The sequence below is a fragment of the Myodes glareolus genome, chromosome 14, assembly GCF_982192425.1.
Source record: "Myodes glareolus chromosome 14, mMyoGla1.1, whole genome shotgun sequence".
In the NCBI taxonomy this organism is placed as follows: domain Eukaryota; kingdom Metazoa; phylum Chordata; class Mammalia; order Rodentia; family Cricetidae; genus Myodes; species Myodes glareolus.
This window is the reverse complement of record NC_142039.1, coordinates 56,467,251-56,484,450: the sequence shown is the minus strand read 5'-3', so window position 1 is coordinate 56,484,450 and position 17,200 is coordinate 56,467,251. Positions and strand designations below refer to the sequence as shown.

General features: G+C 37.6%; 1 protein-coding gene across 1 annotated transcript in view; it reads left to right on the top strand.

The window, feature by feature from the left end:
* LOC125397828 (uncharacterized) overlaps window positions 1-17,200 on the top strand; it is a 294,931-nt gene that overhangs the window by 234,140 nt on the left and 43,591 nt on the right. Inside the window, exon 16 of the mRNA XM_087896704.1 lies at window positions 967-1,126. Coding sequence (XP_087752830.1) covers window positions 967-1,126 — 160 coding nt within the window. The remainder of the gene's footprint in view (window positions 1-966; window positions 1,127-17,200) is intronic.

Here is a 17,200-nt window from a genome sequence, read left to right as displayed (position 1 = left end):
TGGCTCTTCCAACCTTTATGTCCCCTGCTTCCATAATGTTCCCTGAGCCTTAAGCACCAGAGTGTAGATGCACCCATTATGCACCCAACAGTCAGAAGCCCATTTTTGTAGCAGATGGAGACCATCTCAGAAATCTACAAGTGGTCCAAATGCAGAGGACAGCTGGCCAAATAGCTTGAATGTCCAATATAGACTACAGTTATTTTCAAGCTTCTCCTGGGCTAGTATATTGACACTAATCCAGGAGGGAGCTTGGTACAGTCTAGGGGTTACTATCTCACCACTGTTCAAACTAGTTCTGGGTAGGTGAGCGGAGCCCAAACTACACAAAGGCAAAGAACAGACAGGCTGTTCGTTCAGAGCTTCAATTTTACTCTGAGTTTTGAAAAAATAAAGCATAAAATAAATGCAAGTAGGTTAAGGCTAGTGTATACTTTTACTTTTCTCTGTTATTGAGGATATTTAATGGAAGATGTTCTAAACTAGTGACTTAGTTAATGTCCCAAATAATGTCCCAAACTGTAGATGTTTCCTACCAGTGTCAAGGAATTTATCAGACATGAGGAGGGTGGGGGTGGAATGGAGTGGAAGCAGTATTCTAAAATATGATGGAAGAAGGGTGAATCCAAATTATTTTTTAGAGAAATTCCTAATATTTTCCTAATTTGAATGTTCAATCACAATAAATGGCTATTTTTTTAATTTTCTGCATCACACATTAGTCAGTAGGTGTATAGGAAGTAATAGCAAAAATGCCAAGATTGCATTGTTTTGAGTTAGAATGTGTAGCTGAAGAGATTTTTTCAAAATAATTTCTGGAAATGTAACCATCAGATAATTTCTGAAAAATGCAACAAATGGGCTGAATAAACAGGCGATGATAAGAAAATCACTACTTGTTCAATTCTTTGGATGAAAAAAAATATTTAAAAATGTGAACCCAGACAAGAAATCCTCTTTTCTTAGGTTGCACAACGACTCTTGGATATTAGATGCATTTCAGAGGATCCACAGTGAGGAAGCCAAGTTCTTTATACCGTACGATTTGGAAATTTCCAATCGGGAGCTGAGCCACATCGTGAAAAAGTGTGAGCAGTGGAGAGGGCTCAATGGAGAGAGAAGGAAGGTGAGTTGGTGCGAAGTGGACCCGATTATGCTAAAGAACCCCTCGGTCCCCACATCAGTAAGCTCTGCCCTTCCTCCTGCTGGTCTGGAAGTGGCTCGCTATCTTGTTTGACACCACATTCGGGATTTTGTGTATTTGATTTTACATTCTTTTTTGTTTGTTAACGTGAGGTGGTTCTTAATGTAGAAGTTATTCTTTTTACATACAGACACACACATGCACACACACTGCACACACATACAGACACACTACACGATAGATGTGTGTGTTTGTGTGTGTGTGGGAAATCTACATAACAGCTGTGAGGCACACAAAGGAAGATGGGGATAGGGCATTTGTTCACGAGGGACTGGCTTCAGTAGAGCTTTGAGAAAGCAAGAGGAAGGACATGATCCGTCCTCCTGGAGTCTTTGATGCCGTTGAGAGTGGGTCCCTAGAGTCTCTTATTGTCTCTACAGACAATATATATATATATATATATATATATATATATATATATATATATATATATATATATATATTTGATCTGTTAGCAGCATTAGACATTTGTTTCATTGTTCTCATCTATCTCCATGTTATCAGAGTTTGTCTACCTGCTTTCCTTGCTTCTTACTCTACACGGGCCTTTGATGAACTCCTTTTAAACTATTGCCTGCCCTATTAAGACTCTCAAATATATACATTTGGCTCTCAAATATCCCTCCCGTTTGAGTTTCCAGATATACAGCCCAGTAGTTTATTTTGATATTTTCAGATGCACGGCCCAAGGATAATCTAACTCCTGTGGTTCAACCCGACTCAATTTCAGACATGTTTAATTTAACGTGCCTTCCACCTGTGTCAGGACCCCAAAGGAATTAGACTCCTGCGGTGTTTGTATGTAATATTCTCATCTATCCTGAACTGCAAAGGGCCAGAGTTTTTCCAAATCTGCTTTTACCTTGTTGGCTTTTATCTGATCAAATCCCATTGCACTTGCTGCGATTGTCGTCTCTAATCTGTTTCCCTTTGCAACAGAGACCCAGGACCTCAGTGCCGACGGTGGCAGAGCTGTTGGACCTGGAGAACTGCAGTGTCTGTTTGTAATTTCACCCTGCTGCTGCCCCATTTTCACACTGTGCATCCCTTCTCTGCTCTGGTTACGATGACTTTTCTAACACGGAAATGTCATCCTGCCTTTCTTCCCATTGGCTGCTTCTCACCTACTTTTTGAGTCACATCTCCTGCATTTTTATTCCTCTCGCCTCTTCCCAATGAGCACACATTTTTAAGCAACATGACTAATTCATAAAACTATAAATAATTTTATAAACCTTTTATGCATGTTCAAGGTCATGTCCACTCCTGTTTAAGGGATACAATGAGTCTCTCTCCAACTCTTTTTTTTAAATTAAACTTTCTTTTTATCTATTCTTTGTTATTTTATTTCATGCATCTCAATGTCATTCATTTCTTGTGCCTTTATATCTGTCCTCTGACCTTGCACCCTTCCCTGTCCCCCCTCCAATAAAATGAATTTTAAGAGAAAATTAAAAGGACAACTCTCAACATGGAAGCTGTAGTGCAACAGTTAGTCATGCAGTGAATCCTTTTATTCCTCTATCTTTTTAAACTCTTTTTAAATTGATTTTTATTGAGCTCTACATTTTTCTCTGCTCCCCTTCCTGCCTCTCCCCTTCCCTTCAACCCTCTCCCAAGGTCCCCATGCTCCCAATTTACTCAGGAGATCTATCTTTTTCTACTTCCCATGTAGATTAGATCTATGTAAGTCTCTCTTAGTGTCTCCACTGTTGTCTATGTTCTCTGGGATTGTGATTTGTAGGCTGGTTTTCTTTGCTTTATGTTTAAAAACCACCTATGAGTGAGTACATGTGATAATTGTCTTTCTGTGTCTGGGTTACCTTACTCAAAATATCTTTATGTGCAAGTGTACATTGCAAAGAGTCATTGTTCTGGTTCAAGGCCTCTGGATTCTGCTACATTATTGATACTGATCTCTCATTGGGACTCACGTTGGATATCCTGTTGTTCCCCTGTGTCATGGATATCTTGCAGCTTTGGGCCTGCAGGACTGGTTCCTGCCCATGCTCCAGAAGATCATAGGTGGGGTGGATGTTGGGATGGGCCATCTCACAACCCCAGTTCTGGACCTGGGTAGGTGCAGGGTTAGTCAGCTCACTAGCTCTGCTCTGTCTTCACCGCCAGGGTGAGCTCTCCCTTACCCCAGCTGTTTGACCGCTTGCCCCAATGAGCAATGGGCAGGGATAGTTCTCTGCTTTTACAAGGTTTAATCCAAGGGTCTGCTCTGCAGATTTGTTCCAGACAGAACTGTTTCCTTTTGGTCAAGACTTTCTGTCTCACCTGACTCTCCAGTGTTTCTAACAACCTGAGGATGCCCACGGTTCCTCTTTCTTTGAAACTAAGCTCTCCATGTAGAATTAGAGTGGTTTCTCCATCTTTTTAAATCACTTGCGTCTTTTGCTACATTTTTACCAGATAAACTTTGATATATGCAGGAACCATTGACATGTTAGTTACAGGGGGTTTTTTTTGTTTTTTTGTTTTTTTTGGTGTGATAAATATCATGACCAAAGGCAATGCAAGTGTTTATTTTGGCTTATGGTTCCAGAAGGCTAAATGTCCATGACATTGAACATGGCACTGGGGCGGGAACAGTAATCTGAGTGATCACACCTCAGTAACACACAGAAAGCTGAGAGTGAACAGAAAGTGGGGAAGGTGGGAAAGGCTATAAACCTAAGCCCTCAATGCCCTCACCTAGTGATTCACTTCCTCCAGTAGGCCTCCACCTCCTATAGGTTCCATAACCATCCCAAACAGCGCCACCAACTGGGGCCCGAGTGTCAAATGCATGATTCCATGGTCTGCATTTTTCATTCACCTCACCATTGTCGGATAGTTGGACATAGTTTGTTTGTCCGTGGAATGGAATGGGCATGTATAATGAACTTTCTCCTGCTGCCTACTTAACATTTAAACATCAGCTTAAGAAACGGCAGGTAGTTTTACTTCACTCGGTGTGTCTTTACTTCTGCTTTGTAGTTAAACTTGTCGTGGACCTGACTTTTCCCAGATTGCTGTCCTTGAACTGAAGCAAAACAAATTGAATTCTACTGTGTATTCATCCGGGGTTCTCGTGGACTTACAACAACACGTGTAAAGGTCCAGCAGAGTTGAAATTAATTATGCAAGAGCACTTCCTCTCTGCGATAATTTCATAGTGCCTAGGGTATATATAAAGAGCACTTTATTTCATTATTAAGTTTCACAACATGGAAGTTTAGAAACTTGGAAGCTATCCAAAGTTGAGTACCACGATGTTCCAAAAAGAACAGCAGTAAGTTTAAAAAAAAAAAAAGGCAGAGGAGAACGTAATTATTGGGATATTTATTGGCTCTGTTTAGCAAAGGGGAAGATAGGACTGATGCTTCAGTTCTAGAAGCAGTATTGAAGGAGGTTGTGAAATTATTAATATTTGTGTTGTCTCCTGTATAAAAACTCAACAGATCCGTGTTGGGGAAAGTTGAACTTAGTTGAAAACTTTAAACTTTTAGTGTCAGTAATTTTTGTGTTCACATTCAAATAGAGCAGAGAAAAAAACCCAAGTAGATTAAATGTAATTAAAGTAAACAATTTAACCAAAATGATGGTAGAGTAGATTTTGACTTAGATGCAGTTGGGCCGAATGACTACATAAATATCTATTATTCCCTTTATAACACATATTTATTGACTCATCGTCCATCAGAGGTAAGAACTGTGAATATATTTCATAAATCATTTGAAATCCCACACAATACCTGTTACTCTATGTTGAGAACATTATGTTTATTAAGAATACACAGACACTTTGAAGAGATGGGCTCAATGAATAAAGGTGCTTGCCGCCAAGTCTAATGACCTGTGCTTGATTCCTGGTACCCGTATGGTGAAAGCAGAGACCCAACTCCCACAAGCAGCTCTCTGACCTACACATGCATGCTGTGGCACACGTGTGTACACACATGCTTGCATATGTGCATGCATACTTGTGAATAAAATGTAGTTTTCAGAGCTTAAAAAATGTAGGACAGGAGAGATGAATCAGTGGGATGTCAAGTTCTTCCTGGGACTCAAGTGTGATTCCCCACACCCATGTCAGGTGACTCACAACTTCTTGTAACTCCAGCTCCAGGGGCATCTGACACCTCTGCTACTGAAGGCGCCTGTGCTCGCATCACATACCCACAGAGGCATACACAAACACAAAATTGAAAATAACAAAATAAACTCTAAATCGTTTTAAAATAAATCCACAGACATACCTTGGACCTATTTGTTATGTTTCTTGGTCCCCAGATACTTGTGTTGTGAAACCTTACAATTCACTTTTCATGTTATCCTTCTGACATCGTCTTACGTGTGCTTATTTAGTCTGTTTCAGCGAGGAAGCAAGCCTGCCCTGTGGAACAACAGACATACTAATCTCAAGATACAATGCCAGTTTAGTTCAGAACAATTATCTAAAGTCTAAAATACCAAATTCAATGTTGAAGAGGTATTTTCATATAAAATATTTCAAATGTGTAAACTAGGATTCTTTTTGGCATTTATTTATTGACTTACTTATTTAGTGTGTGCATGCATATGAGCCACAGCCTGCACGTAGAGGTCAGAACATCACACTGGCAACTTAACAGGAGTTAATTCTGTCAGTCCAAGGGCCGCGAGGGGATTCAGGGTTTCAGGCAAGAGCCTGTACCTACAGAGCCCTCTCACTGCTGCCTAGAATTCTTGTGCTCTCCCATTTGATCTGCGGCTTTGTCATGTGCCATTAAGACTACAAGTCTCCTTTTTATGTGCTGGAAAAATTACACCATAAATGGACACTTTATAATATGCTTAATTTCCTTTTATTAAATTGATAAGCACAAAAGCATAGAGTGCATTGACACGATGATGAGAACTTAACATTGTTGAATTTTTATAATTTTTGCGGTTTCATTCATATAATTTTTCATCTGTGCAGTGACGGCCAAGATCATAATTTCAAAGTGTTTTAGCCATCTTTTTCTGATAAGGAAAGGTCACTTTCAGTCGTCAGAAAAGACATCATTCTATTAAACTAATTTGCCTACATGCAAATTTTGTCATTTTTACCTCATTAACTATTTATCATGGAATAAAAAGTATATATATTCATGAAGGGGCAGCTTGCAGCCTGATGGAGCTGGAACTAATATTTAGCAACTCTAATGACTTTTTTGCATCCTTAATTAGATAGCATAAGGTTGATATGATTAGGTCAGGATGTAGTGTTTTTCATTAAAATACATTTTAGAAGCTGTATTCATAATCTGCCCTTGCAATTAAATAATGAGCCTATGAATTTAATATTATCGACCCAATTATTATCCCATGCAAACGTATACCTTTAATAAATTTGTGCCGTAGGACCTTCATTAGCATCAGAAAGAATGATATTTCTAGGTTCGTAGATTGAATAGCTATGGTTAAACTTAGGTAATGATCTTAAATGTATCAGGAAGCAAAGCTCTGATACCTAGCCATTCAATTCCAAAATGTTCCTTACTATTTGTTGAAGACTCATTTACATTGTAATTATTTTCTTAAAGAAAATACCACTTTAACACAGGCTGCTGAAGCTCATTAAAGAAAAAGCAGGGTGTTAGGTGGAAAGGAAGGTGAGAGGCAGCTGTACATTATGGGACAATAGTGTGAGAATTTAGAGATCTACTCAAGAGCAAGATCGGAAAACATCTGTTCTAAAATGTCCATTTCTCAACATCTGTATCAGTCACACACAACTGCAGACATTAGATGAAGGTGATTTTTTTGGTTGTTGCAGGTTTCTGCCATTGTTCAAAGATGGTTGTGTGGAAGGAGGAAGGGTCTTGTGAGAAAGAATCACCTTCTGCTCGGATGGATGAGTACAGGGAAACACACACACATAGCAACAAACCTAGTTCCCTCATCCACCCATTCAGTAGTTGTTACTGAACTACTACTTTTGTGAATTGGGGCAGCAAACACAGTTGCTTGGCATCCTTAGTTCATTCTTTAAGAAAGTTACTGACAAAGTCATGTACAATTAATGATGTTTTAATTAAAGGAGGTAAGAAATAGACCTTGTCCTCATTTAGTAATGAAGCATATAGAGAAGCCGATCATTACTGTTCACACGTAAACTGCACACATGTATAAACAGGCTTATGTGGAGGTGCTTGCACAGAGGCAGAGCTCATCTCTAGTGGAGTCTGAAGTCAAAGTGGGCAGAACGCTTTGGTTTATGATGCTATGGTCGGCAGCACTAGATAAGATGGCAGCAAAGGTGGGGCAGTTGCTCAGTATCAAGAGTGGTAACGCTAAGGCTGTTCTGTATAGAAGGAGGGAACAAATGGAATGGTGGAATAGCAACAGGATGACAAATTTAGACACTTTTGTCCCCCAGCTGCAGCAATGGGTTGTGCAGTAGTTTGAGTGTAATTGGTCCCCCCATAATCTCGTAGGGAGTGGCACTATCAGGAAGGGTGGCTTATTGGAGGAAGTGTGTCACTGTGAACTCGGAGGTTTCCTATGCTCAGGATAACACCCCGTGTTTCAGTCAGTTTCCTGTTGCCTTTTGATGAAGGTGTAGCCAGAACCATGTCTGCATGCATGCCACCATGCTCCCTGCCATCACGATAAAGGACTGAGTCTCTGAAACTATAAGCAATCCATGCCAATTAAATGTTTTCCTTAAAAGAGTTGCCATGGTCATGGTGTCTTTCGCAGCAATAGAAGCCCTATCTAAGACAGACAGAAAGGTGTAAAATATCAGACTGAGAGCTTAATATTGCCTAATTGTGGGAACTATATTTTTCTCACAGGCTGAAAGAAGCTATTTACAGCATTAATAAGAAAATCTATCTCATGTATCTAGGGCTCTGGGCTATCTTGGCACTGAATTCTATATTGCTAACTTATCTACTTATTATTTTCACATCATTGGAATCAAATAGTTTGTTGTTCTCTGTTCAGTTTTTCACCCTTAGTGGTTTATCCACTGGGATATCTATATTACTCATGATATTTTCTACCTACCCAGGTCATCAGATCTCACAAACACGATTTGAGTTGTTTTGCATATCACTAAGTGTCCCTCACGGAGACCTGAAGCAGGTGAATGGACCCTTGAGCACTTCATTAGCTTGATGGGGACTTGAAAGTGAGCAAGGAGAAGTAGAGAGTCAAAATGAAAATAGGGAGATTTCAATCAGGCAGAACATGGAGATGAAAACCCAGCATCAGACTGAATTTGAGAGTAGCTAGCCAGAAGAGTAATGCATGCAAAATACAGGAGACTGACTTTTTAATACAAATTTTTTTTATTGGAGTATATCCATCTAGGCAGGCATGGTTTCATAAGACAGTTTTCCACAAGTGCCGCCAGCCTTTAACCATATTCATCTCTGACTCTCCTTTTTTTCTCCTTTCCCCACCTGTAGCTCAAGTTTAGTCCACAAGATAATCTACTTTCTACTTCTACTTCCACATCCCATCTGTGTATATGGTTTTACACACACACACACACACACACACACACACACACACACACACACACACTATCTAGAACCATAAATAGATAAAATTTTATATGTCTCTGTTCTGGAATATTTAACTTGAATATCTGATCTCCAGTTGCATTCATTTTCAATGACAATTTTTTCCGTGTGACTGAAAACTCCATATATGTGTTTGTGCATGTATTTATATGTAGCACATTTTCTTCATCTATTCTTCTGTTGGTGGACACTTAGTTTTAATCTATAGCTTGCCTATTGTTACTAATGCTTCACAACCATAAAGATACCTGGATCTCTATAGTAGAATATAGATTCCTGTTTGTATATTTCCAGGAGTGGTGTAGCTACCTCATATGGCAATTCCATATGGTAGTTCCATACAGAATTATATAGTAAAAATTCAGAAGAACTGAAAAGATAACTCGGTAGTTAAGAGCATTCCCTTCTCTTCCAAAGTACCTGAGGTTAGTTTTTACAACCTATGTAGAACAACTCACAACTGCCATAACTTCAGATCCAGAGACACCAATGTCCTGTTCTGGGATCTGAGGACATCTTCACTCACATGAGCACACAACCCCCGACTTCAAATTACATAATTAAAAAACAAAGATAATTGTTTAAAAATAAAGAATTCTGACTCTTACTGGTTGCCACATAAATAGGTTGTTGGGACTAGAGGAAATTTGATTCAGAAATCTATCTCAATTAGAGCTAAAAGTCAAGCAACACATGGCAGTAGAATCATAAAAGTAACTTTACAAGTTATAATGCTAGCCCTCTAATGAGAGTTCCAATGGGATGCATTCAGAATTTTCTTGTGGATACATTCTTTAGATTTCCAAAAGGCTGTTGACCCACCAGTCACTGGATTATTCTTGTGTAAAGAACATATTTTAGTGAGCACATCTTAAGAGGATATTCGTACATGATTTTAGCCAAAATAATTTCTATTGAATAATTACATTTTTATTCTGAATTATATATATAGCTTCTGTTGTTCATTATTCCCAATTATATATCATCATCATTATGATTTTTAAATATTTTTGAATGTAGACTATGATTAGTACTCCAAAAATTGTATAAACTTAAGTTCTTATGCAACAAAAAGGTTAACAGTAATCCAACTAATTGGAAATACTAAGTTTTATCAACATTTTAAAAACTACACTAGAAGAACATACAGAAATGAGAATTTCACTTTCACATTTTCAAAGTCATAGCAAAGAAGCAGCAAAGGGGAGTATCCCCTCTCTTGGTTGGGTGGTCTTGGGTAATTGAAACACCTTTCTTTTATCTCTAAAAGTCCAGGATGTTTGTTTATAAGCTAACAAATACATTGTTAAGCTTTTGAAAGGCTATTTAGCCATAGCGAGATTGATCTCTTCTATAAAATGGAAATGATAAATAACAACCAAAGAAAGGAATCAGTAGAACTTTCTGAAGACACCTCAAATGTTTGGGTTTTAAAATCGACAAAGATCTATTGCATTCCGTTAAGTACTTTCTCCCTTAATTCTAAAATTATTTCTATTTGAAGTGAAGCCCAATCCATATGTTTCTGATTCATTAACACTTAGTTTGTTAACATCCCTTTACTGGAGTCATGTATAGCCTTCTTTTCATCTTTTTTTTTATAAGCTTATGTTCCTCAGACACAGGAAATCAAGTTTTTCTAAGAGTAAACAAACTTGAACTCAAAGAGACACGGGGTTTGGGGGCCTCTGTGTGTAGACAGCACCTATTAGCTTTGAACTACTCCTCCATTCACTATGCAAATTTTTATTTAGCATTCCCTAGAATGAGATATATTGCTAATTAACTGAGGCACAAGATTCTATCATATTTTATTATTTACTGAAATTTCCTCTCTTACATTAATCCTTCTTTATGATCAAACAGATAACTACTAACATATTAATGAACAAGTTATTAATAATGATTATTTAATTGTCATCTCCTTATTTATTCTCATTAATAATACAGGAGCTACTTAACTTTTAATTATTTTGTAGTGGCAAATGAAGTTTTCTATAAAGCTCTGAGATATGTTCCTGTATTTTATTTTCTTTTAGGGTACAGTGTTCTTTAACAAGAAGGGTCAAAATCACTTTTTCATGTCTTACTGACACTAAACAAACACAGGTCCTTCACGTAGCTTGAAAGCGTGGTAGATTTTAGAGGTTGAAGTGCAACTTCATCAGCATATTGTCTCTCCTATGACCTTAATTCACATTAACTTATCTACTTACTACTGGTGGATTCTCTGAGCAATTTTTTGAACAATAATAAAACATGGATAATTCCACATTGGAAAATATTATCAGAATATTAGTACCTGCTGAGAGATATTGTTTTAACTGATATTTTCTTATTGACAGGCAGGTCAACTTGAAATGTGAGTCTTATTGTTTTTAGAGATGAAGGAAAGTGAGCCATAAATCTCTATGACTACCATACAAGAACTCCAGAAGCTTTTTGTAGGATGTTTACAAGTCAATTCATTTAATTATTAAAGCAAGTATATGTGGCTGATATTACTCACTTTACAGATGAAAACCTGAGACTCACAGACATTAATGTTTTTCTTTCAACTATGCATTCATTTATTCCCCCATGTGTTTATTGATTGTCTTTTAATAAAGTAAGCAAGTTTGTTATACGTGAGTGCAAGACAAAACAACCTCCTTTTCTCATGGGGATTCGAAGCAGATGATGAAGTCACAACAATACAGCAGGAACTAAGTGGTTTCTTGATGGTATGAACAAAACCATTATTAACTATTTTTAAGGTGTCAATGTAAGATGATTAGGAGGAAGCATTAAAACCTAACTAGTCCTAGGGCGAATTGGTACCGATAGGAAGGCTTATGAAACGGAGAAATTAAATACAGTATTTTTGAGAACAGAAAAGATTTGTAACGGCTGAAACCTACTAACTGTAGCCAATATAGGCCTAAGTTGGGATAGGAAGGTCAGAAATGCAGACAAGCAAAGTGTGTGCACTTAGCTGGACTACATGACATGGCTAATCATGAGATAGGTAAAATTGGTCACCTGTGAGGTTAGCTTAATTTGCTAATAGTCAGATCTCTTTGATCAACCTCAACTACATGTTTTAATATTCAAAACTAACCTTTTGTCTATCACTCACATCCTAAGTATTTCCCTTTGTACCACCCACTTCCTTCTTCGATGACTTGGTCTCATAATTAGCTGGAGAAATACATGGTTTTGTCTGTCTACACATTTTGTAATGCTTTGGCTTGTGAGATAGTTTGTATTCCTATTTGAGTTCTTGGAAAAATAAACCCAAGACTTCAAATCATGATATAGTAACAATACTGATATCAGTGTTTCCCTGAAATAATTATAAAAATAAGATATGTTGCAAGGAACCACTTGTTTGTCCCGGCCGCCCAGAACCAAAATAATCCCACAGAAACTGTATTAATTAAATCACTGCTTGGCCCATTAGTTCTGTTTTCTTATTGGTTAACTCTTATATTATTTGAACCCATTTCTATTATCTGTATATCGCCATGTGGCAGTGGCTTACTGGCAAAGATTTGGCATGTCTGACTCTGTGGGCTCCATGGTGTTTCTCTGACTCTGCACTTTTTTCTCCCAGCATTCAGTCCAGTCTTCTCTGCCTACCTAAGTTCTGCTTTATCAGTAGGCCAAGGCAGTTTTTTTATTCATTAATGATAATCACAACACAAAGAGTTGACTCCCACATCAACGATGCACAAAGTGTGAATAGTAAGAATTGAATGAATGATAAACTAGTAGCTAAATAAATCAGGTAATGAGTTTCCAGATTTAACTTAATTTCCACTATATACAGAAACAAAATCTACTATACCAATCCTTCTTGAGCCTTAAAAATAACAAAACTGAGCAAAGTTGGGAAAATTAAAGATTTGCCTGCTGCCTTTCCCATACCCACAAAATTGCTCATGTACACATGTGTACTTAGATTCCATCCACAGTTCCATGGGTGTGCAGAGCAGGTTTGATACATGTTTAGGACTATCTGTTCTCACTTCCTTGTCAGCATCTTATTTTCTGAGTCCAATCTCAAACTAACAGTACAACAGGTGAAACCATACAAAAATGTTACCTGACATACTGTAAAGTGGAGAGGAGCAAGGCAGATGGGCCGAGAAAGATTGCAAATTCATCCCAGAAGTTGTAAAAAAGTGAACATAAGAAGACTGCTTGAATTCAACGCCTAACTTGAGTTGATATGTTAAAGTCATTAAGTACCAAACAATTAGTGAAAACTTACAACAACTAACTTTTGCTTAAATTAATAATTAGACTGCAAAATTGCATTGATTCTGTGACCCAACATGGAATTTTAAGACATTATAAATTCAATTTTGTAATCCCACATAACCTTTACTTAGTAACATATCCATATTGTTTTAAAATTCTCCAAACACCATTTTCAGAACATAGTACTACAGTGTAAAAGATACAATTTATCAGTATCATTACATATTAGGTTCACAATCAATTTGCTAGTATTAAAAATTGACTGATTAAGGATTTTAATGCTAAAATGTATGCAGTAGTCAAGTTGGCAGAAGTGTAAAACTCAGGTTGACCTCTGAGTACCTTATTGTGGCCTCTAAGTTTATAGGTAATGGGATGATATCACAGTGATTTGGAGGAAAAATAACTATTGACTTAGCCCTATAACTGCATGTAAACAAGTTAAATGTTTTTTTGATGTATCCAAAATTGAGGAATGTTACTGTTTCCAAATAATAACTCACCACAAAAAACGAAAACAAAACAAAAACCACCAAGTTTTAAATATCAAACTCACTCAGCAAGGACTCAAAATTCAGGGTTATTAACCTCAAGGTTGTCCATGCTACTTATAAAATATAAAACACACCTATATATTCTTTGACAATTTTCAATTTTTAAAATTGGCTTTGACAGAAGACCAAAGAACATACAATACTTGGAGGGTGCATCAATAATAAACTGATTTTAATGAGTTCAAGAGTGCTTTAATAATAACTTGATTAAGGCAAATGTAATTTGCTCTCCCATCGTGAGCACATACACATTCTCTGCAGTAGAATGTGAGTAGAATGCCAGGCAGTAAACCTTTTGGGAAAAAGTTTTAGAATGATTGTTTTTGGAATAATCTTATTACTTGATCCAGAAATTTCACTTCAGTGACTCTACCCAAAGGAAAAATTCAGGAAATGCAAATAAATACCGAACACTCTAAAGAAAGAAATATTTTGTCTCATTACAATCATCCATTATTTTGCTGTGTAGTCATGACTTTCTCTGATGCAGAAGCACAGGTCTTCTTGTTATCATCTTCTGTTTTCCCACAAGTCATATCTTTTATGATAAATGTTATGTTCATATTTTTGCTAAGAAAGTCCTATAAAATAACTTTTTTGAAAGAAAGAAAGAGCAGTCACAATTTGGGGTCCTATATGGCTACTCTCACTTGGGAGTATCCATTCTGCAGAGGAAACTGAGTTACACAGAACTAGATCTTCACAAAGCTGTTCTCACAAGTAGGTAGCTGAGCCATGGCAATCTGCTACAGACGGGCTTGGCATCTGTCTTCAGCTGGGAAGGAGGAAAGGAACGCAAAGCTCCTGTGATGTAAGAAGGGTTGGCCAACATGTTTGTAGCGGGTTCTCTTATCCGTGTTGATGGTTATCATATGAGGTTTGATGACACAAAAGTCTTGCTTTATTTTGTGATAGAACTCGGTCAGACTGTTTCAAGATGCGATGTGCTTGACTCTTCCCTTTGCCTTTGTTGTCCGCCTTCCAATTAGCAGTGCAGTTGGCTCCTTTTGTCCCTTCCAATAGCGCTGGCTGTGGTTTGTGCTTTGACTAGATCCCAAAGCACTGCTCAAGTGCTGTGTTTGGCCCTGCTCTACCTTAGCAGGTACCGTCACCATGCTGGGCTCCCAGGGACAAATATTCCAACTCTGCTTTTGGCCCATTCTCTGGCAATCTGCTGGAAAAAATCTATATTTTATACTATGACCAGTTGCCAAGCCACTCCCATGACTTCCCTCTACCCTAGGTTTTGATATGTGCTCATTGTTGATTTTTTGTTATGAAAAAATGCTTTATGAGGACTTTAGAGAAATATTTTATGATTTATAATATAAATTCTGCTTGATCTAAAGGAATGATCTCACACATTTGATGTTACTCTTTCTCCTGTCATTTCTGTTTAGAGTCTCTTCTGCTTGTCTCAATTATACATAAAATTTGAATCTGTGAGTTATAAATTTTATTATTTGTCATAATAATGGAATAAGCTATGCCAATAGGTTTTCATTATTTAACCAAAAATAGCAGTTTCTAAACTCTTAAACATCTTTAATAATTTTATGTTTTTATGTATTTCAAAACCCAAAGTATAATTGAAGAGAATTTATGCAAAGGTAACTGAGTAATGTTGATCCACTTTCAGATTTCAAATTATGTACAGTATTATATGGGGGGAGGATCCAATCAGGAATCCAGAGGTAAGACTGGAGAAATGATAGCTCAGCAGGTAAAGTGTCTGCCACAAAACAGGAGTACCCAAGGTCTGGTCCCCAGCACCTGCATGAGAGCTGGACAAGGCTAGCATCTGTAACTCCAATGCTGGAGTTACATGGAACTATGGAAGGAGTGGGGCACAGGCATTTTATAAATTCATTGGTTAGCTTAGCTAATTGACAAGCTGTCAACTCAACAAGTGACCTTGTCTAAAAGCTTGAAAGATGGCTCAGTAGTTAAAGCACATGCTCCTTTTCCAGAGGGCCCAAGTGCACCTCCCAGCACCTACTTTGGATGGATTGTAATGGTTCCCGATGATCTGGCAACCTTATCTGAATATGTGGCCTATATATACACAGACACACAAATAAAGATAAAATAAATGTTTAGAAAATAGGGACACCTTTTCAAATAAGTAAGGAATAAGTCAGATAGAGAAGTGATTGAGGAAGACACCAGAGGTTCACCTCCAGCAATACCTATCCACACCCCCAAAAAAGAAGTTGAAATAGATGTATATATGCACATATATATATATGTATACTAGAAAAATTACAGTTATAAAGTAGAAACAAAAATAATTTTATAATTGGCAGATTAGAAAGACTGAGAACTACTGCTCTACAGTCTTGCCTGCAATCCAATCTTATGAAAGTATTTTTCCCAAATGAGGTTCCCTCCTCTTAGATGGCTATAGTTTGTGTCAAGTTGATATAAAGCTAGCCAGCACAAATATATTTTTGCTTGCCAAAAGTATGCATGCCCAAAACATACATACATGAGGCAAACACCCATAAGCATAAAAATAAATATAAAATTACAAGACAAACCTAACAAAAATTGATTGTGTAATTCTGCTGTTCCTGGTAAAGGCTGTCCCAATCTAAGAAAATGTATACTGCTTCCCAGTGGGTTGCCACATTCAAAAAGTTGTGTGGTAGTGGGAGATAACTTTTACCCACATGTAGAGTTCAAGTGAAGTACCTATTTTCTCTATGGGAAAAGTCTATCTAGTTAGAGGTCATACCACAGAAGGCACCAGTGCCGAAGGTGATGGCAGTGAGCTTTCGCTGTGGAATGAGGCCTTGCTCTACCTCTCTTTTTAGCTTAATTAAAAATGATCTCATTTCCATCAGCTAATGACTTTGACAGACTATCGACATAGAGCCAATTTGGACATTTTCACCAAAAACTATGAAAGGCTTAGCAGTATGTGTCAACAGTGTCACACAGTGGAGTCTCCAACACATTGTCACATTGCATTTCTTTCTTTTTAAAGGAACGTTAAGGTCAGAGGTTAGGAAATTTCACAGGTTAGGAAATTGGTCTTCGAGAAGCCACTTCCCTTTCTTTATAAATGTCAGGTCTCAACTCTTGATGGTCATGACTGTCATATATATATAATGCCTAGAGAAAAGATGAAAATTTCCTAAATAAGAGCCCTTTTCTTTACTTTCATGGATTCTAGTGAATAATATTTAAATACTTTCCATTGCACTTTGTACAAAACAGGAAATCTAGAGAAATCAGAAATGATACTGATGCGCTATTGAAGGTCTCAATGGGTAGCAGTACTTGACATGCAACCACAAGAACCAGGTCTCTGATCTTCAGCACCCAGAAAACAAGCAGGTCATGGCTTCATGTGCCTGTAACCTCACCACTGTGAGAGGCAGAGACAGGAAGATCGCTGGGACTTCCAAGCCACCAGCCTCACTCCAGGAAGAGATCCCATCTCAAAGAACAATATAACAGGATACCTGAGATGCTCCATTATTCTTCATGTGTGCTCAGAGATATGTACACACATGCACACACACACACCCCATACATACATGTAACAAAACCACAAAACCTGAACGTTTAAAATAATAGTGCCCCATGTAATATGGTTAACCCAGAAATCTCACTATTTGCTCAGACAACATTAGATTAGCCAG